Raw genomic sequence first — 20,684 nt, 5'->3', positions numbered from 1 at the left:
TATCTGCAGGCACTGTGTAGGGCAGGGTGTAGTGAGGACTGGTGTAGCTGCTGGGGAGGGAGAGGGGCGAAGCTGTTCCCCCTGTTGTAAGGAACTCGGGGAAGCTTAAGTGCTCCCGGCCTTCCTCAGACTGTGAAGGGTAGATGGGGCTTGGAGCAACCTGCTCTAGTGGAAGGTGTCCCTGCCCATGGCAGGGGGGTGGAACTGGATGAGCTTTAAGGTCTTTTCCAACCTACTCTGTGATGCTGGGAGCATGAGGCTGACCTCGGCTAACAAGTAGTCTCGTGAAGCTTTGTCCTATAACTTTCAGGGGAACAAGAAAGGAGGCCTTCTAATAAGGTGTGGGTGCAATCCAGCCTTCCACTGTTACTGTATTGAATTTCAGGCATTCTACCAAATAAAAAACAAAGGTGGAGAGGCTGCCAGGTTGATTACAGAGCTCCTTCTGACAGAGGACAATTAAAGACCTCAGCTTACTTAACCAGAGGAAAGTGAGGGCAGCAACCTAAATTCTTTGGTATTAATAGCTCTTTGAGGAATGAATATAGCTGATGCAACCCTAAGTATTGGCGCAAGAACAAATGTGTGTGTGGCTGTGAGTAAGGCTCAGCTGATAGGAAATGAAAGATCAGAAAGAAAACACATTTGACTTGACTTTTGTATCAGACCTGAACCTCTTTTTAGTTCAGAGTTACCCGTTTAAATAAATTGGCTGAACTATCACAGGGAAACCAGTGGACATAAAGAATTTTCTGTGGACAGAAGTATTTATTACCTGTCATTTGCAGTATCTGGAAATTGATGAATGCAGTTTACTTCAAAGCTCTGTGAGCTTGTTGTCATTTCTCAGTTGGGAACTTGTCATATTGAACAGTAAGCACAGGAAGCATTTCTCTACCTTTTCCTTGAGTCCCAGTTTATTTCTTTGCCATAGTAACAGTTGAGAGTATTCCTTCTATTAAAAGCAAATTAAAATCAAATCAGCAGGGGATGTGGTGGCAGGAGGAGCTGAATAGTAACTATTATGAGCAGTGACTGAGCCTATTTTCCCCTAACCAAGATGTTACTGAAGCACAACAGTGTCCTTGTTCAACATCAAGTGTGGAGTGCTGGTGCTAGCACAGACAATATGAATGCAACATGCTCTTGCTGGATGCTGGTAAAATTCAACTAGAAAACCTCCCTTCAGGGTCTTCAGCTGGAGACTGATGCATCAGACTATTGAAATCCAGTATTGATTTATGTGTGCTTTTAAAATAGGATTGGGAGGAGTAATGTTTTGATGTCTGCAAGGTCTTTGTCTCTTTGTTTAGCAAGTACAACTTGCAAATCCTTCTGCTAAAGTGGCTACTAGATTCAGAGTGTCGATTAGATTGTTTGGGGCAAAAGGGAGGTAGAATTATGTGTATGTTGTAACCTAAACCAGCATGCTTTTTGCCATAAAGCAAAACAGTCTTTGTTAGTAGTACTGCTCCTCAGGGTTTGGCTGGCTGACTATCTATAGCAAAGTCTTCAAAGAAAATGTGGGGAAAGTAGATTAACTACTTGTTCTTTCTCATTTTCATAACAGCCTAGGTGATTTCCACCCTGCAGCTGTGTGGTCTGTATGCAGTTGTTTCACTCAGAAAGAAGACTCAATCAATGTGAGGGAACTGAGACTACTTCAGAGGGCCTACAAGGAAGCTGGAGAGGGACTTTTTACAAGGGCATGTGGTGACAGTACAAGGGGAAGAGGCTTTAAACTGACAGAGGGGAGATTTAGATAAGCTATAAGGAATTTCTTCCCTGTGAGGGTGCTGAGGCGCTGGCACAGGGTGCCCAGAGAAGCTGTGGCTGCCCCATCCCTGGCAGTGTTCAAGGCCAGGTTGGACACAGGGGCTTGGAGCAACCTGCTCTAGTGGAAGGTGTCCCTGCCCGTGGCAGGGGGTTGTTGGAACTGGATGAGCTTCAAAGACCCTTCCAAGCCAAACCAGTCTGTAGTTAGTCTCAGGGTGGAGTTTTGATGTTTATTTGGTTGGGGCTTTTTTCCCTAAGCTTGTCCGCTGTAGTTGCTTTGCTCTCAAGGCAACTAAATGTAACAATCCAGAAGTCTCTTCATAGTACTTGAAATTGTGTTATTAGAGTTGTGTTTTCCAACAGCCTTGGGAAATGTGGAGTTTAATGGAAATTGGGACAGAGGGAGAATTTAACTCATCTACTAGATGATACTAATGAAGTCACTTGGGTTTTTTCCTCTGTTGCTTAGCATTTACCATCAGTTACAATTTCAGGCTGGTTTTCATCATTTAATCAGCTTCTCCAGCTGTTTAGTTGCTTCTCAATTTGTTTTCATTCCTCTCTAGCCTTTTGAAAGCTAACTTGGCAATTTTAACCTTCCTAACTATGATCAACAAGTGAAGAAGGGGGAGAAAAACTAAATGTGACTGGAAACTTCTGGGTCCCTGGGGGAGGAAAAAACAAAGATCAGTGCTCAGGAATTAAAATTGAAGTCCTGAAAGTCATATGTGTTGTTCTGCCTCAGTACTGAAGTCACTTCTAACTTCTGTGGTCCTTTGGAATAAGGGCCAGCATTCAAACTAGTGCAGAGTTACTATATTTGGCAGGTTCAGCTCGGCAGGCAAATTTGCCATCATTGCTAATGTCTACAAAATAGTGGAGAAATACACATTCTGCAGGCTTGAAGAACTAACTGAGAAACGGGTAGTACTATGTGATTTTATGGGTTGTTGTTTGTTTGGGGTTTTTTTCCAGTTTGCTGCTTTGTAGGAACTTATTTGAATTATTCCTTCTGATTATTTTTTTAATGTGTAAGAAAACTCAGTGTTACTTTAATTTTCTGTGTTGCTTCTGCTGATTTGTTAAAATAACTTTTTTTTTTAATGGGTTTAACTTATAAATGTTTAACTTCTCTAGTTCAGTGCAGCAAGGAAGTTCTGGCCAGTGCTTCTGTAATGTAAAGCATTGCTGCTTGTCCCCCAGTGAAGAGCACTGGTGAGCTGCTTCCTCTCAGAGCCTTGTTCAAATAACTCAGCTCAGCTGTGGGTGAATGGCTTTTGTCTGTTTTCATGCCCTTGCCAGGTGCTGTCAGATGAGGAGAAGAGGAAGCAATATGATGCATATGGTGAGGAGGGATTGAAGGATGGGCACCAGAGCTCTCATGGAGACATATTCTCACAGTAAGGAGATTTTGCCATTTCAGGCTGTTCTGCTGTTGGTAACTCTAATTTTGTGATGCTCATGCGCATGTTTGGTGTGGGCAAATTCTATGTTAAGGTGTTTTACCCAGTCTGGAGGCACTGATTTGAAGTAACAGTTGAGAATCTGAGGAAATATATTTACAGTAGATATCCCATGTGCAATTTTCAGTTGGCTGTCATGCAACAGTCCTTGCTTCAGTGAGTAGGAGCCAGTGGTGTCTTGATGTTTAACCTGTTGTCACAGATCATGTGTGTACTTTGGGTCACTTTTTTCTTTTGCAAAGTAATGCTGTAGTGACTTACAGTAAGATGTAGACAACTGTAGAATTTGGATCAGTAAAATCTGAAGGCACTTCTAGGTTACTCAGGCAGAACCTGATTTTCTGCTTAAGCCCCCTTTGGTTCTGCTAGGCACAAATTTACTAGAACAACTCTTGAAGTTGCTCATCTTGGGTAATCCTTCTGGGTGAGATCTCACAGCTGGTCTGTTTTGAGAAAAATACATGGACTTGCTAGGAAGCTTTTTCTCATCCCTGCCCCTTGTCCTTAAACTATTGAAAAACAGCTTCTAGTGTTTTACTTGCAATGCCAGAAGTGGAGTTCTACTCAGAGGTGGTGCCTTGTGGTGATGGTTGCAGTGTAATAAGGAGAGGTCTTCCCTTAGGCAGTGGTCGGATTTTGAGGTGTTGGCGTTCAACTCCTGCTCCAAAACTGGTTTTCTTTAGTACAGAAATATCTTCCAATGTGACAACTTTGTTTGAAGGCATTAGCTTGTGTTCTGGAGGAGCAAAAAGAGGTATCTGGATTTACTGTGGTGCTTTTGTACTGTGAGGGGGCTGTTCTCCAGTGGGCTAGAAGCATTTGCCAAGTAACATATTACTTCTGCCTTGGATGGCTCTCTCTTTCAGAGCTTTACTTGATGAGAATTCCTTCCTGAACTAATTGATATGCTTTACTCCAGCTTCTTTGGGGACTTTGGATTCATGTTTGGAGGTAACCCTCGCCAACAAGACAGGAACATTCCCCGAGGAAGTGACATTATTGTGGACCTCGAGGTTACACTTGAGGAGGTGTATTCAGGAAACTTCGTGGAAGTAAGTGTGGTTGCCTGTTGGTCTCTCCAGTGTGGTCTCGGGTTTGAGATGTCTGTCCCGGCCGCTGCTCAGAAGGATATCATGTCCCAAAGAACAGAACTAAAATAGGTGCTCAGTTCTCAGTATTTTGCAGGGATAGTGAAGGCTGTTACGATGCTGTTTGTTAGTAGTTAACTGAAGAAACAACACACTTACTCATCTTTGCCATCTGCCATTCTCTATAAAAGGATGCTTCTTGTGATGATAGCTTATTTATTTACTGCCAGTGACTAGTTGTAGCTTGTTTTTACTGCAGTAGCCCAGTTGGAAAAAGTGTAAGTGGTCTCTCTGTAGAATTTACTGATATTTGAGGGCCCATTCGTAAGCCTTAAATTCATTCTGTAATTCTTTCAAAACCATGTTGAGGATTTTTCATAGCCTCTTTATATGGCCAGACATGTCACTGCAAATTGTTGGGTTACATACTTGGCAAATATATGGTGGCCTTTTAATTTTCTGGTATTTGTTTTAAATAAGCTACATTTCTGATGCTGACAATCCCTGCTACTCTGCATGTAAAATTTGTGTTGATTGAGCTTGAGATTCTGGGTAAATGAGGAACTTGGAATAATTTTGCCCATTGTGCAGTACAAGGCAGCAATTGTAACCAAAGTGTGAGGTTTTTCATCCTAGTGTTACCTTTCTATTTCTGTTGTGCAGGAAAATAGTAAAAGTAAATGGGAATAGTGGAGTCCTAGAGAGGTTTTTCTGGTATTTAATGTGTGATCAGCAAGAGGCACAAGATGAAAACTGTTGTCAGAATGTTTTGCTGAGGCCACTTGGAGAGTGGACTGAAAAGGCAGCACACAAACCGAAATTTATTTTCAGGCTGCTTGAGAAATCCAGACCCTTGTGGATACCCAGGAGTGCTGCTGGCTTATGTGCTGTGAGTATTGACCTCTTCCTCCTCTGTGCAGGTTGTCAGGAACAAGCCAGTGGCAAGACAGGCACCTGGCAAACGGAAATGCAATTGCCGTCAGGAGATGAGGACCACCCAGTTGGGTCCTGGACGCTTCCAGATGACGCAAGAAGTTGTTTGTGATGAATGTCCAAATGTTAAGTAAGTTTTATGCTCTTTAATGATATATGGGTGTTTATTCAAAACCTACCACTAGATGGAGGGAGGCGCCTGTACTACCAATAAGATCTGGCAGGAAAAGCTTAACACAGGTTTCTCATTTCCAAGGAGCCAGTCCTTATTCTTATAGTAGAGCTGGCCATCTCTAGATCATTAGAAGCAGAGCTCCCCAGTTTGCTCCTTCAGCCTCTTTTTTCCTTGAACAATCAGTAATACTACAGTGGGAGTTCCACAACTAAATGTCAATAAACAAATTGAGATACGGTCAGAGTTTCCAGCTGGGAACAGCTGGACACGGAATACTGTGGTATAATTGCACATCCAGGTGCTGCCCTGTGCACTTAGTGGCTTAACTTTGCCTTCTCTGGAAGGTGAGTATCAGCACACAAGAAAGGCAGCACTCAGTCTCCAGTTCTAGTGTTACCCCAGTAAAATAAGTAGGTGCTACTACCTAGTGTTGGAAACTTAGTGCTTGGCTACTTTCCACTTTGCAGGCTTGTGAATGAGGAGCGAACGCTAGAAGTGGAGATAGAGCCAGGTGTGAGGGATAGTATGGAGTATCCCTTCATTGGTGAAGGTATGTATATGGGCACTGCCCTGCTGCTCAGCTTTGACTTGCTCCTTTCCTGTAATGCAAGGCTGGTCTTTGGCAGTCGAAGTGTCCAAGCCCTGCTTTTGGTAACTGATCAGCACATGCAGTTTGAAGTGCTGTGTTCTCTGCTGCTGCTGAAATCCAGGAGCATACTCTTTGCTAAGTCTGGAGACCGCTCCAAGTTCTGCTTCCTTTGCTGGTACTGGAGTGTGCACAAAAAAAAGTATAAAAAAAATCTCCACATCTGATGTTTCACATAACTTTTGAGTAGGAGCATCTGTTCCAGGCTTGAGTATGTGAGGGAATCTCTCTGCCCAAGGAAGTAAGTCCTTCAACAAGGACATCATTAGCATGCAGGCAAGTCTTTCAGAGCAGCAGACAGGTATGAGCTCATTGAGTCAATACTCAAAAGTCCTATGCTCTCTAATAACAGATCTGTGCAAGGAGGGTTTTAGTCATGTAAAGATTGATTACTTGGTTTTTTTTTTTCTTGCAACATGTGAGCTGTAGACCTCTCTCATGTTTAATATGCTGCTTGTTTCTTCAGTGATTAGTAACTAGCTCCATTAAACAGAGCTTTTCTTTTCACAGGTGAGCCCCATGTGGATGGGGAGCCAGGTGATTTGCGCTTCCGAATAAAAGTCCTTAAGTAAGTAACTGGCCTAGGTAGTCTGCTGTTTCTGGTTACTATAAAAGGAAGCTTGCAAGTGATTTTCTGGCCAGCATTGCCTGCTTGGCTAGCATGTAGCAACCCTTCAGCAGAGTTGATGTGGCCAGGGGTTTGTTACTAAGGGCTGCGCAGGATGTTCAACCCTGCTGATGCTAGAGTAGGTGGATTCACCACTTAAGATGCTGTGATAATTCCACTTTTACTTGGCTTGAACACTGGCATGCATTAGAGGCTCCTGTGTGAATCACATGAAAAATTTCCTTTTTCCATAAACATACTATCTCCCTATTGTAAGGAAATGCACTACTAAGAAAAGAGTTGTGTGAGTCACAGCTTCTTGACACGCCTTGCCACTCACTGCCCTAGAAATAGAAGGGTTATTTGGTAGTACATGCCATACACAGGAAAATGAAGCTAAATTTAGTTCATTCTTCGCTTCCTCTCTGATTTGTGAATTCTCTAAACTTATAAACAGAGGGGAAGAAGCTAGAGAACCTATTTTCCCTATGGGGAAGAAGAAAAGTTCCAATGGTTTTTATTTCCACAGGCACCCAGTCTTTGAAAGAAGAGGAGATGACTTGTATACAAATGTGACAATCTCGCTGGTCGAGGCACTTACAGGCTTTGAAATGGATATTGCCCACTTGGATGGGCACAAGGTGAGACAACAATTTGTCTTCTTGCTCTGTGTAAAGAAAATCTAACTGCAGGCCTCCTGTGCTGAGGCCTTAGCTTGCTCAGGGGCTGTGCTGCTGCTGGTTGCATACAGCATCCCCTTGCCTAGTGCCTTCCAGACCAGTTCCCAGGGAGTCATAATGGGCTCTACAGGGAGCTCAGTTCCTGGCTGTCACAGCAGTTACTTCATCTGCTGTCTTCAATGGTGTTAGTTCTGGCAGTAACACTGCCTGGACCCCTTACATATTGCTGACCTTGGCAAAGAATTAATATCAATTGAAGCTTTCCAGTGGGTTGGAAAGGGCACTGGAGTGTTGGGGTACACACAGAACACTAGTAATGTCCTGAAATTCCTTTTGTCTCTAGGTTCACATTGCTCGGGATAAAATTACGAAACCTGGGGCCAAACTGTGGAAGAAAGGAGAAGGTCTTCCAAATTTTGATAACAATAATATCAAAGGCTCGCTAATAATAACGTTTGATGTGGAGTTCCCCAAAGAGCAACTGACTAACGAGCAGCGGGAAGGTGCGTGTTTTCAAGCCCTGCCATGGCAGCAGGCTGCACAGACCTCCAGCCAAAGCTGATAAGATGTTGGCACAACAGAATCAGGGCCTGCAGTGGTCAGGAGGGGCTCTCCTTTTTCTGTGCCCCTTGTACAACGTAACACAGTTGGCCAATGCCCTGTGATTAACTTCCATTTCCCTTTGAAGCCAAGTGAACTTGGCTGCTGCAGTTGTAGGGAGCCAGATTAAGTTGGGATGTGTTACTGCTGGGACATAGCACTTGGCAAATTTGCAGGTTCTTTGTTTTGTAGCTCGCCATCTGTCTGAACTGAAGGACTTACTGGGCTTAGCTTCTGCCTGCTTTGCTTCTTCTGGAATGGGATCACAGGCAGTTTTCCAGCCCCTGCTTCTACTTTTCTTAGAGGCAAGACTTGTGAAAATCCCTCTGCTGTCAAGGGTAAAGGGAGTCTACAGCATCAGAAGGATTGTTCCTCTCTCCTCCCTCTCCTTCTACTCTTAAGTGCTTTGTGGCTCTTTAGGGAAGAAGGAATGCAATGGAAATCTGCTTCTCGGCTTCAGTACTCAAATGGAAATTTGAAGACCCATGTAGAAATCCCAAAATTGACAGGAGGGTAAATATTATACTCCTAGCTGGAAATTCCTCTTTGTTTCAGCAGCCTCTGCGGTATGTTCACAGGGTTTCAGAGTAGGCATCAAGGGCCCTATCCTCTGCTACAGGACAAAGAAGTTCCTGGAATGTACCAGTGCAGCTCTTCAGAAAATCCCTGACCCCAGAGCCCTTCCTTCAGATGAAGGGCTACCTTCATCTGAAGTTACCTTTTTAGTGGATTCTGGCAGCTGTCCTGGTGGAATGAGGCATATGTGCAGCTTTCCTGTTACTCTTCAAGTGTGTAGAGGGAAGCCAAGCCCTGGGAGGGCTTTTTCAGCCCTGTGGCATTTACTGTTGTGTTGGCCATGCTCTGCTAGCTACTACATGGAGCCCAGTTGGTAGCTGCAGCTCCAGGGTTGATGTTCTATGATTCTGCAGCTGTTTGTTGCAGACCTCTGCAGTGAGGTGTGTGCCTTTGGGCTGTGTTTTGAGTGCACTTGTTTTGTGTTTTGACCCTTGTGCTTTCCCGCTTGTTGCAAGTGTGTTGTGTCCACTGAGGGCTGCAAAGCACAGTGACCGCGTGGGTGTGAAGTCTTGTTCCAGGATCTGCTGCCCTTCTTGAAGTTTTGTAAGGCAACAGTACCTCTCAAACAGACCTGAAGTTATTCCAGCTGTTGCTCTTTGCAATTTAGAAGAGGCAAGGAGAAGCCTCTGTGTTTTGTCAAGCTTGCTCACACACCTTCATGGGTATTCTGGCATCAGAGAGGTGATGGTACTGGCATGAGTGTATTCAGGCACAAGCCCTTTGGGTGTTTCACTCCCTCCTAAAGCAATTCTGTGCTCCCCAGAGGAAGGTGACTGGGTAGGCAGTCAGATGTATTTCTGTGTGCTAGAATATCTCCAAACATCCAGTGATTTAAGGAGTTTTATGAGGGAATATATCTATTCATGTTGTGTGGCAGCAGTTCAGTGTACACATTCAAAGGAAGACTGTAGGCTTCAGAATTCAAAACATCCCTTTTTTCTTATTGTTGGCAGTGGTCCTAATTTCTTATCTCATTACCATATGCACAGCTCCTGGGGCAGTCAGAGGATACTCTGACTTGGGGAGCACCACTCTGGTCAGTCAAAGCTTTAGAGTCAGAGAAATAATATGCTTTCTTTCCTGCCAGAGTGACATCAGGGAATTTACTGCCTGTTGATCAGAGGTGACTTTTTCTCTTTGACATTTCTCATTTGTCTTTACTGATGCTTGTTTATAGTCTGTTTTGGAGCTTTGGATTCCATGATTTAACTCTGGAGTGTTCAGTGAGCAGCAGCATGCTTAGCAAAGTGCCCAGGTTGTGTTGTAACCTGTCACCTGCTGATGGTGTCAGAATAATCTCGAAGTTGGCTCTAGTAAAATATGCCTGAGGTGCTGTAGCACCTGACTGGAATTCCTGGCTGAATATCAGGTATGTGTTGAAATATCCTGTGCAATAATGGGGGTATCCTTCAGGCCAGCAGGCAGCTGCCTAGAGCTTGCTATCAGGAAATGAGGTACAGGAATGGTGCTTTCAGGGTTACTGGAGCACACCTTTCTCCAGCTAGGGCCTTCCTTTCAAAGAACCACACATCCAGGAGGCACATCCTCTTGCCCATTAGCCAGGAAGTGACTTGCAGCCTCCTTTGGCAGTGGAGGGGAAGTGAACTTACATTGCACTCCCCTGGAGAATGATCTGTCCTTAATGATATGGGGCTCCTGTGTAGGGGGTCACTTTGCCCCACAGTTAGGGATGTTTCTGAATGTAGAAGAATTCAGGATTCTCTGGCTACCAAGCAAGAAGCACGAATAACTCTTGCCTGGCAGAGAGCCGTCTCTCTTCTAGTTACTACTTCGAGAACAGTTTTTCAGTATTTTAACAGCTGCTGTGACCCTTATGCATGAAATCACTGGTCTTAAAGAACAGTAGTATCTGTAGCCAGAATGATTTAAAGGTAGACAAGCAGGACAAGGTTTGCAGGGAGACAATACTCTCTTTTAGCTGGATTTCTTGAAGGACTTGTACAGGAAAAAACCCCTAACCTTTCAGGCATTGGTTCGTTTAATTGCTGATATTCCCTCCCCATGCTTGAGTACCTCACTTAAAGTTAACACCTATGGCAGTATTTTCTAGGCAGCCTAATCTGACCTGTTGTACGAATATGTACACTGTGATGCCAAGACTTTGGCTTCAGTGGAGCAGCAGATTAATCTCATCTGAGGCAGGACTGCAGTCCCATCTTCTCTCATGTTGAGGTGCAAGCCAGCTGCTTTGTTCTGGGGATCATCCAACAGCATAATTATAGCAGTTTAGCTCAATTTTTTTAATTATTATTTGTAAGTTTCCCATGGTGTTTGGTACTTCTCCTTTCTGAGTCCTGACAGCCCCTGTTCAGGCTCAGTGGTATCTGGTGCTGGTCAGAGCAGAGATGCTGTCATGCCCTGAGGGATGTTGTGGCCAGGGCAGTGGCAGTCTTGGCAGTGTGTGTCCAAGATGACTTTAATCAGAGGGGACTCCCTCTTTATATCTGGAAAAAAGTGTGACACATCTGTTCTTGCCAGCCTGCTTCCTCTGTTTTGTACGGACTTGCCCTTTAAGTAGCACTGCCAGTCTTTCCCTGAGTGCGCTGACCCCAGTAGATGAGCTGTTGGGGTTTTAAAGGCTGAGACACTTTTATCCTGTTCTGGTTAAGAATTTAATACTGCCAGGACCTCAGAGCAGTCAGTTCTTTGAAATGTTTTATGAATGGGGAAGGTGATACTTGAAAAGTCATCTAGACTCCCTTGTGAAACAGTGGGTTTCAAACAAAACCTTAAGATTGTCAGGCCTTCAGTAGGATCCTTAAGCCCATAGATAAGTCTGCTTTTCTTGCTTGCCTTCAGGGGCTACTTCTAGTGGACAGTAGTGTCCCCAGGTACCACATACCAGTGTGAAAACAAACCTCTGCTTTCTAGTTACTCCTGTGGATTTCAGTAGCTGGCAAGTCCAGGACTCAAATGTAGCCCTCCTGAGCTTGCTGTCAGCAGGTTTCTCTGGGGTTGTAGAGGGAGCCTGGGGAGGTAAGTAAGATCAGTTAGACTCTGGAAATACTGAGTTGTTTGTTGTTGCATTTGTACTTCAAGATGACAAAATTGGTGTCAACTTCAACAGCAAAGCAGCTCTGGGAGTCAGCTTTATCCCTTACAGAGCTGTGAGGAACTTGAGTTTGGTAGCAAAGGAGGCTTTCTCCCTGGAACCACTGGTCTTTTGTGGTCCTGAGAGTGCATGAAAGCCCTGTTACAACATCACTAACCTCAGTCCAGTTTCTCCTGGTTGGAATGCTGAAGGAGTAGGAGTCAAGCTGTCTCACCACTGGGTTTGGGAGGGTTTTTCTTACTTTATTGGGGGTTTTTATGATTCGCTTAGTATACCAGTATGTGTTATTTAAATGGGCTCAGCCACAGGGGGTCTCTGAGCCGGATGTGTAGATGCAGCAGGAACACTAAATGCAGGGTCCTCCTGTTTCTGCTGTGTAGTGATGCCTTCCTTTCTTTTGCAGGTCTCAAACAGTTACTGAAACAAGGATCGGTGCAGAAGGTGTACAATGGATTGCAGGGATATTGATGTGTGGAAAAATGGGACTTACCTGACAACAGAAAGTCAAATTTGTTTGCAGTCTCTTCTCCTGCCCACTGTAGAATGGAAAAGAGGGAGGGTGGGGCAATTGTTGAGGTATATATAATTCTTTTTCTTTGTCAATGGTGGAAGTGCTCAGATGAGTTGAGAGGAATTCTACCCTTTTCAGGACATAACTGGTGCTGCCTATCATGTTCCATGTCCTGGAACAACAGAGACTCCTTGAGCAGAGGAAAAACAAATGGTGGGGAAAGGAGTTTTAAATTCCACACAGATTGGAATTTCTGTTTTTTAAATATATTTTGATGTGACTTTTCTTGACCATCTCAACATATTTTCATAGCTTCTCCTGCTTTGTATGTCCTTTGTGTCAGTCTGTTTGGAGTTTCTGTTTTGTTTTTTTAACCCCAGCCCTTCTCCTTCCCCTCTGAGCCCAGAGTGTGGTGTTTGTTCAGTCTGTGTTTCTGGGGCAGGGTACAGGTGCCTGTGGGAGTGGACTGGCAAGAGGGGCTTTGGGGGCTATGTTAGACCCCACACACAGTTGGGAAAGCAGGGGAAAAATCTCTTGCTCCTGTGGACTCTCTTAACTACCAAGGAGTCCTCTTAGCCCAGAAGTTAATGCTTGGTTTTAAATCTGAAGTCACAACAGCTTAGCAAAGACTCCTCAAGACTTCCACAGAAAATAATGGGAATGGCTGCTCATGGCCTTGGTTCTTCCTTGTTGCCTCCAAATGTAACCAACAGCTTGTCTGGAAAAGTTCACTTACCTCCTGCAGTCTGTCCTCTGTGAGGACAGATGAAGCCAACAGCACAGAAATAAAGATGTTTGAGTTGGAATGGCAAAAACTACCTGGTAATGTGTTTCAGCAGCCCTTGCCCTGGGACAGCTAACAAGGAATAGTCCTTTCCATGACCTAAGCTGTGAGCTGCTGTAAAGGGTGAAACTACAGCTGTTAATACCAGCAAAAGCTCTGTAGCTGCTTTATTTGAACTAGTTGAGGGCCTGGTAACCTAGTGGGGAGGTTTGTGTGCTGCTCTGGTCTCTGTCATGAAGACTCTGCTTGCTTATGTATCCTGATCAGACACTCATCTCCACACATTCTTCCAGACTGGTAGCCAAAAAACTTCTCTGAGGTGCCTGAGTCAGTCAGAGACTGCTTCACTTAGAGGGCTGTAGGCAGCAAGAGAAACGAGTCTCTTGGTGTAGGACAGCATTCTGCTTCTTCCCTCTGGGCTCTTAGGAGCTATAAAGTGGGATCCTTACACCTTGGGACATGCCCAGGACCTGGATGATAAGTGGGTTTTAATACATGGAAATGTTTGCTGGAAGCAGCAGCAGGAAACTCGAGGTAGGTTGTTTAGTGTTGTTTTGTTTTCTTCATTGTGGGCTTTAAGTAGCTTGTATGTGAGCTCGGGAAGGTGGAGAGCAGCTCTGGCCCAGCCTTTGTGTGCTGCCTTTGGTCTAGCAATGTCCCACCCAACCCTTCAGCTCCAGTGGGAGCTGACGCAGCGGAAGCAGCAGCACCGGGAAGGTTTCCTGTTGGATGCTTTGTACATTTGCCTTGGCAGAGTGAAGCAGGGGCTTCAGGAGCAGCTGAGGGGGGGATGAGACAAACCTGGCATACCAAGTCCTTGGTCTCAATGCTTGTCCTCCTCCAAATACCTAACTGTGAGCTTTAAACCCAGCTGAGGCTGCTGCCATTGAGTGCCCACATGATGACCACCTCTTTCCAGGTGTGTATAGGCAGCTCTGTCCCCACATCCCCCCCTTAGATTAGATTTCTTAAGAAACCCCAGATTTCGAAGACAGTCGTCTTAAGATATCCCTGTGCATGGGGCTGGTTCCTGTTATCTCAGCCTCTCAAGGATCTGTTTGATGATGGCCTTGCTATTCTGCTGGTGCATAGCCATGCTGCCAGTGCTCTCCTGTAGCAGTAAAGCCAAAAGCTGGGATTTGACACCAAAGCCTCAACTTCCCAGAAGGTGGTGTGACCTTTCCTACCTGCACCCCTAGCAGCAGGCAGTGCGTTTATTTCAGGCATGAGTACTTGTTCCTACTGCTGCTGCTTTTCCTGCTAATTCTTTTCCTTCCTTTGTAGGTTGTTTTAATTTTCATTGTGGGTCTGTACTCCTGTGAGAGTCAGTGCTGTGCAGAACAACAGTAGCTGCAAAGCCCCAGCCTTTACAAGGGTGGGAATCAGAACAGGAAAGAAAGCCCCAAATCATAGCAAGCAGCTCTGCTTCCTTCCTCTTTCCCCACTGTTTTGTGCATTGCTGGGGTCCTCCGCCTTTCCCACCTTCAAACAAAACTTCCAGGATTTCTATGCTTTCTCTGCAGGCACCAGCATACACTAGTGCTTGCTAGGGCCTGGTTCAAATGCTTCCATTCAGTTTTGTCTGCTTGCCTGAGGAATCTTGTGCTGCTTCCAGCATCATGGGGGAAGGTATCTGTCCTCCAAGGGCCCCAGGGTGTTTGGCCGGGGAGGTTGTGGAAGCTGTTCAGTGTCTGTGACATCCTGCATCTTGTATTTCAGTAGCATTTACCTGGTGTGAGTGAGTCCTAGAGCGCATGTACCCCTTCATCTCATAAATGCTTCTTAGGAGGCTTAGGTGTTCACAGAATCAAACTAGCTGAGGCTGAAAGGAACCACTGAGGGGTCATCTAATTCAGCCTCCCTGCTCAGGCAGGGTGACCTAGAGCACATTGCTCAGGATTGTGTCCAGATGTCTCTTTAATGCCTCCCGGGAAAGAGACTCCACAACCTCTCTGGGCAACCTATTCCAGTGCTCAATTGCCCGTAAGGCAAAGAAGTTCTTCCTCATGCTCAGGTGGGGCTTCCTGTGTTCTAGTTTATGCTCGTTGCCTCTTGTCCTATCTCCTGGCAGCACCGAGAAGAGCCCAGACTCATCCTCTTGCCACCCTCCCTTTGTGTACTTACACACACTGATCAGATTCTCCCTGAGCCTTGTCTTCCCTAGGCTGAACAAGCCCAGCTCCTTCAGTCTTTCATCACATGAAAGATGCTCCAGACCCTTTCTAGTAGCCTTTTGCTAGACCTGCTCCAGGTGCTGTGTGTCTGCCTTCTACTGGGGAGCCCAGAGCTGGATGCAGCACTGCAGGTGAGGCCTCACAAAGGCAGAGCAGAGAGGGAGGATCACCTCCTTGACCTGCTGGCCATGTTCTTTCTAATGCATCCCAGGATACCACTGGCCACCTTGGGGCTGCACACAAGGGCTTAAGCATCATGTATGTGGGTCCTGGAGAGCAGTCTGGCCCAAAGGTGTGGTTTGACCCCAAGGGCTTTAGCCATGCAGAAGGCCACTGCTGTCTTTCTTCTTACTACAGCAAGTGGTACTGCTTGCATAGAACATTCCCTCATCCCCAGGGGGTGGAAAAGTGTTTTTTCTCCATGGAAACTTCTCTGTGAGTACAGTGTTTGTTTTTTCTTTTGTTTTTACTTAAGAGCTTATTATTTTAAAGTACTTATCTATGCGTGTCTAAACTTTTCTGCTTGTGAGAGACAGGCAGGGGAGGGAGGGAGGAAAGAGGGGAGAAGTGACTGATGCCAGGATAAAATTGCTCTGAAGGCACATAGATCTTCAGTGTTCCTGAATACATCTGCTCAAATGGCTGAGGACAAGGGGGATCCTTGGCTAGGAAGGGAAGGTGAAAGCGATGATTCCTCCCTGGAGTCTTTAATGTGCTTTCTAGACAGCAGTGTCCCTTTCTGCTCCCATGGCAGGAGCAGCGGATGGCTTGCTCAGCCCAAAGTGGTCCCCAGGGAGGGGACAGCCTGGCTGGGGCAGGGCAGGAGGTGTGGCAGCACTGATGGTATCCCGCTGCCCAGAAGCTTCCATTCGTCCCCAGTGCCACGTAGCCCTGCTCGGTGTTGACTGTGGCCAGCAGCCAGCTTTCTCCTCCCATTTCCTCTGGTGTGGTCAGGCACGCTGGCCTGGGAGGTGAGAGGAAAGGGAAGAGGGCAGTGATGGGTCCTGGGCATCCCTATGCCCTATGAAGGAGGCAAGCACTAGCACAGCCCTTTCCCTTGCTAAGTGTTTCCAGGGACCTGCCCACTCATGCTGCATTAGGATGCTGCTAGAAAGAAGATACCAAGTAGCTTCCACCCCCAAAACACTGTCGCACCCAAAAAAGCATGCCTTCCTCAAGGAGGGCTGGCTGGAGGTGTTGGAAGGCCTCTCACCCCAAGGGACATGGGTGAAAGGGAAAGCTAGTTCTCAGCACGTTGGCATCATCTTACTCACTGGAACAATGTTTGAGGCTGAGTATCTTATCTCAACCCTTATCCAAGCCAGTGATAGCAGAGCTGAGCGATGGAAACCATATGGCACATGGGAGGCAAAGCCTCATGTGGTGATCAGTGTAGATGACTAGGATGGTTTTCTCTGGGGAAGATGCTGCTTTGGGGTTAAAGCCTCTGAAGGTCTGTGCGTGGGCTTGTTCACCCTCCTGCAGGAAGCAAAACAAGTAGCAAACTGAAAACAACCCTCAGTTGACAGGATACACAGCTAAGTGTTAGTGCCTGTCCCAAGCTGTGATCAAGGCTATAGCAGAATAGCTAAATCTGGGAGATGATCAGCCATAGATGTGCCATAGCACACCTCAGAGCGGTGATGGGGGCAGAGCCCAGCTCACAGGCTGGGGCAGCCTGGCCGTGTGTCCCCAGCATGGTACATGGGGCCAGGTGTTGGTGACCCTGTTATGAGGCAATTTGGGATAAGGAAGAGAGATTCTGGGTCTGTGATGTGCTGGAGCAGATACTATCATCATACCCCTCTGCTCTTGGCCATCGTGTCTGTGTTGAGCACGGGTGCTGGTCACCACCAGGGAGGTGGCCCTGCAGCTTTGGGTGCATTGCCCATGGGCACAGTTCAAGATGAGACTGTTTCTTGGGATTCTGCAGTTCCAGAGGGATGCCCCCTGCTGGGTGCTGCCCCATCCCCTTGTGAGTACTGCCAGACTCAAGAGACCAGCAGCAAAGTCTGCTCCTTTCTGCAGCTCTCTCCTTCTGCAGCTAATGCGCACCAAGGACTGGGGACAGGAAAAAGGTTTTATACAGCTTTGAAGTAGAGACTTCTTCATCTGTCCAAAAGCAAAACAAGCCCTGTTGTTCCAGACCTCCCCAGTTTCTCCAGCCCAGGTCTGTCCCTGGTGCCATCATCCCTGCTACCAGTCTGTGCCCAGTGACACACATGGCATAAGAATCACTCTGTGTCTTGGGACCATGGTGCTACACCCGCCTCCATGTGTAGGTAACAGTGATGCCCCAAGTCCAACATCTGGGGCAGAGCTGGGTATGCAGCAGTTTCTTCCTGCTGAAAGCTGGCTACGAAAGTTCTTATCACTTTGTGGGGAGCAAACCTACATCGTTTAACCTTCAGCATCAGCCTCCTGTCCTCTGATGCCCACAGCAGGGATGTGTAGTGCTCAGCCCACAGCAAAGCTGCTGGCCAAGGACACTTCTTTCGGGGCCAAGCAGTGACATTCATCAGCCTCAGCCTTGTTTTGGATCCTGTGACCTCTTGGCTGCCATTCCCCTTGTGCAAAGGAGCTGGCTGGAGGGTGGGGAGTGCTTCAGCCCCTGCCTGGGAGCCTGGCGGAGCTGTTTGTGCTGTGGCCGATGGCCAGCATGATGAGATGTGGTCTTTGGAGGCCTCCTCCTACATCCCTCCTTAAGGGCAACTACTCTGTTATCTTCCCATCCCCTTCCTGTCCTCCATCTCTCTTCCCATGTTCCCCCGTGCCCATCCTTTCTTTCTTTCTTTGAGCTGCAGGGAAGGGTATTTAGAAAGGAACGAGCTGGAAGTTAATACAGAAAAGCTCCTAGCTCCTATGCTGTCCCCTCTTTCAGTGGCCCAAGCCAGCTCCTGGCTCATCCCCAGCCCTTCTTGCCTTTGGTGCAACAGAGATGGGCATGAGAGGGCTGATGTGCTCAAAATCTTGCTATGGGTGAAAGGGAAATGCAGCCAAGAGTTTAATTATTAATGTAACCAAAGTCTAAACAGTCAAAGAGCTTTTATCTCCGATCTAGACTGCAGAAACAGAAAACAAAGGCATGAATGCTGTCGTACTAATAACACAGTAGCACTAGTAACAGAGCTCTGCATGCCTTTAGCTGGTCCTTGGGGAGTGGTTTCTCACCTTGGGGTCCCCAGTGCATCTCCCCATGCCTGGCATCCCCCTGCTTCTGTATCCCTCTGACAGCATCCTTATGGGATGACAGAGCACGTTAATCTGCTGGGACGGACTGTCCTGTTACAGCTGCCTGTGCTCAGCCTCGATGCCTCATACAAAGATGAGGGAATGAAAACTAAACGAAGCATTGCTGCTTGGCCATTGGAGAAGCGACTTAATTGAGTCAAACCAAAGCAACCACAGCCCTCCTCTGTGATGGATCTGCAGCCCCACGTCAGCGCTGTGGGGGAGAAATGAGAGCAGCCAAATGTGCTGTGAGAGCTGATGGGTGGTTTTATTACATGACATCTCCGAGCGCTGCCACAGAGCCTGACATCCATCTTCCCATGCATTTATCCCAATCAAACAGGGATAAATGAGGGTATGATGCCATCCTTTTAAACCCTTACTCGGTTGTTTCTCCTGCTGATTTCACCCATTTTGCTTCCCCATCTTTTTCTGTTCGTGCCAAATGTATTTCAGTGTTAAGACTCAGTGCATCGTGCCAGCCTGGTGTGGGGGCCATCCCCAGGGCATGGCACTGCTGCTTGGGGGGGGTCAACCCAGCTTGGACCAGGAAGGGAACCCACTGATGTCCTTTGGGAGCAAAGCCTGTGGTGCTGGGGAGATATATCCCTTGTGGGGCACAGGCTTGATCCCTGCCTCCACGGGAGGAAGATGGGTCCATTCCCTGTCTCCACAGGGTGATGTGGGACCACTGTCTCCACTAGCAGCTCCCTCCTGTGCACAGGAAGATCCCTACGGCCATGCCCAGCAAGGCGAAGGTCCCCAGGATCAGGCCCAGCACCAGTGGAGCGTGCGACCGGCTGCTCTGTTTACCTGCAATAAGAGGGATGGAGGTGAGACAGGGCTCATCCCCACCAAGCCACCATCTGCCCTCCCAAACCTGGCACGGACCCGTCGCAGCACTCTGAGCCTGCAGGATGCCCACACAGGTTGTGTTGAGGAAATGCTGGAGATCCCGGGTGGTTTTGGGGTACTTCATGAGCTCCCTCTCAGCAAAGGTGGCCACCGCATCCCTGCCGGGCCAGCGCCGCTCCCAAGTGGCATTGGAGACATGGAAGCTCAGGAAAGCCGTCCCATTGAGCGTCACCTCGTAGAAGCTTTGGGTTGTGCCATTGGGGAAGAGGCAGCAGCCGAAGCGGCAGCACAGGCTCTGGGTGTCTGCGGGGACAGAGATCAGGGTCAACACGCTCCTACCCTTGGCAGCCTGTGGTTGTCACCAGCATCAAGCTGTGCACTGAGTTTGTGGGGTCTTAGCCTTGCACTACAAGACCCAACCTCTGATCTGTTTTCACTCAGTTTAGCTGCATGGACAACTTTTCTCAACAGATGGGCACCGTGCTTTATCTTCCCCTTCCTTATCTGCGTACAGCACAGCTTCAGGGTCACAGAGATGGGCGGGTTTTCGGTGCAGAGTGAGCTATTCCTCACCCTCACAGAAGGATGTGGTACAGGGAGCATGGAGATGCCGGGTGAGGAAAGACCCCAAGGTGAGAAAGTGCTTCCTAAGGGCCAGGTAAGGAAATGCAGAGCTGGGGCAAAACTGGTTTGGGGGTAAAAAAGGAAGCAAAGGGGAAACACAGCCTGGGCAGGAACATCAGGAGCGATGCAGGCAGGGACCTGAAGCCATTGTCATCAGCATCCCACACCTCCCACAGTGGCTGCAGGATGCAGATGGGATGCTGGCAGGATGCAGAGAGGAATGAAGGCAAAGTACAGGCAGGGTGCAGGCAGAATGCCTACACCTCCCCATCCCCTCAGACTGTAGCCCCCAGCCCTTTTCCCAAGGGGCAGCAGGAGGTTGACCATCATCCTGTTCCCAGGATGGGCTCTGGGTTAAGAAATTCCCAGCTCAACAGAAGGGCTCCTTTTGCCCAGAGGATTTGCACGTGGCTGTGTCCCCATCCCTTTGCCAGGCTGTCCCTGTGCCCAGGCAGTGAAGGGGGGGCTCCTCTACCCCATTGGGACCCATGCCTGTGCCCTCCCAGGGTACCACTCACAGTTGATAGGCCTCTCCTTGCTGAAGAGCTTCACCAGCTGGCCGAAGTAGCCCAGGTAGGTGGCCACATCCTGCTGCCGCCTGGCCCAGGCATCTGGGGGCTCCAGCGGCAGTACCTGGGTAACATTAAGCCCTTCCAGGAGATGGCTGAGCTGCCCGTCCAGGCTGGCGTTCCCCCAGAATTCAGAGCTGCCTTTGGAGACACGGGTCTGCTGCAGCATGGTAAAGGTGAGCGGGGCTGCGAGAGATGCCAGACATCACCCACCGCCTCATTCCCTCCCCTAAAAGCCATGGGTGTCCCCCCACGCCAACCCCGAGTCTCTCCAACCCCAGCCGGCACCGTGTTCTTGCCTTACACACCTGATCTGCGC

The 20,684-nt window shown here is 47.6% G+C and overlaps 2 protein-coding genes across 2 annotated transcripts in view; one reads left to right on the top strand and one right to left on the bottom strand.

Annotated features, from left to right (window-relative positions):
• Positions 1–12,427, top strand: part of DNAJB11 (DnaJ (Hsp40) homolog, subfamily B, member 11) — a gene marked incomplete at its 5' end in the record, with an annotated part of 13,079 nt that extends 652 nt beyond the window's left edge. The window contains 8 exons of the mRNA XM_010014367.1: positions 3,079–3,176; positions 4,159–4,291; positions 5,248–5,390; positions 5,903–5,985; positions 6,592–6,649; positions 7,218–7,329; positions 7,712–7,871; positions 12,021–12,427. Coding sequence (XP_010012669.1) covers positions 3,079–3,176; positions 4,159–4,291; positions 5,248–5,390; positions 5,903–5,985; positions 6,592–6,649; positions 7,218–7,329; positions 7,712–7,871; positions 12,021–12,085 — 852 coding nt within the window. The remainder of the gene's footprint in view (positions 1–3,078; positions 3,177–4,158; positions 4,292–5,247; positions 5,391–5,902; positions 5,986–6,591; positions 6,650–7,217; positions 7,330–7,711; positions 7,872–12,020) is intronic.
• Positions 12,428–19,017: 6,590 nt separating this feature from the next.
• On the bottom strand, positions 19,018–20,551 carry PROCR (protein C receptor, endothelial; the record flags this gene model as incomplete). The annotated part of the gene is made up of 3 exons (XM_010014366.1): positions 19,018–19,130; positions 19,209–19,475; positions 20,315–20,551. Coding segments are annotated over 3 exons (617 nt in total), but the record flags the coding sequence as incomplete, so codon positions are not given.
• Between the last annotated feature and the right edge of the window lie 133 nt (positions 20,552–20,684).

This window comes from Nestor notabilis, unplaced genomic scaffold, assembly GCF_000696875.1.
Source record: "Nestor notabilis isolate BGI_N333 unplaced genomic scaffold, ASM69687v1 scaffold16985, whole genome shotgun sequence".
Lineage (NCBI taxonomy): Eukaryota > Metazoa > Chordata > Aves > Psittaciformes > Psittacidae > Nestor > Nestor notabilis.
Note: the sequence above shows the minus strand (reverse complement) of the source record. Positions and strands in the feature narration are given on the sequence as shown.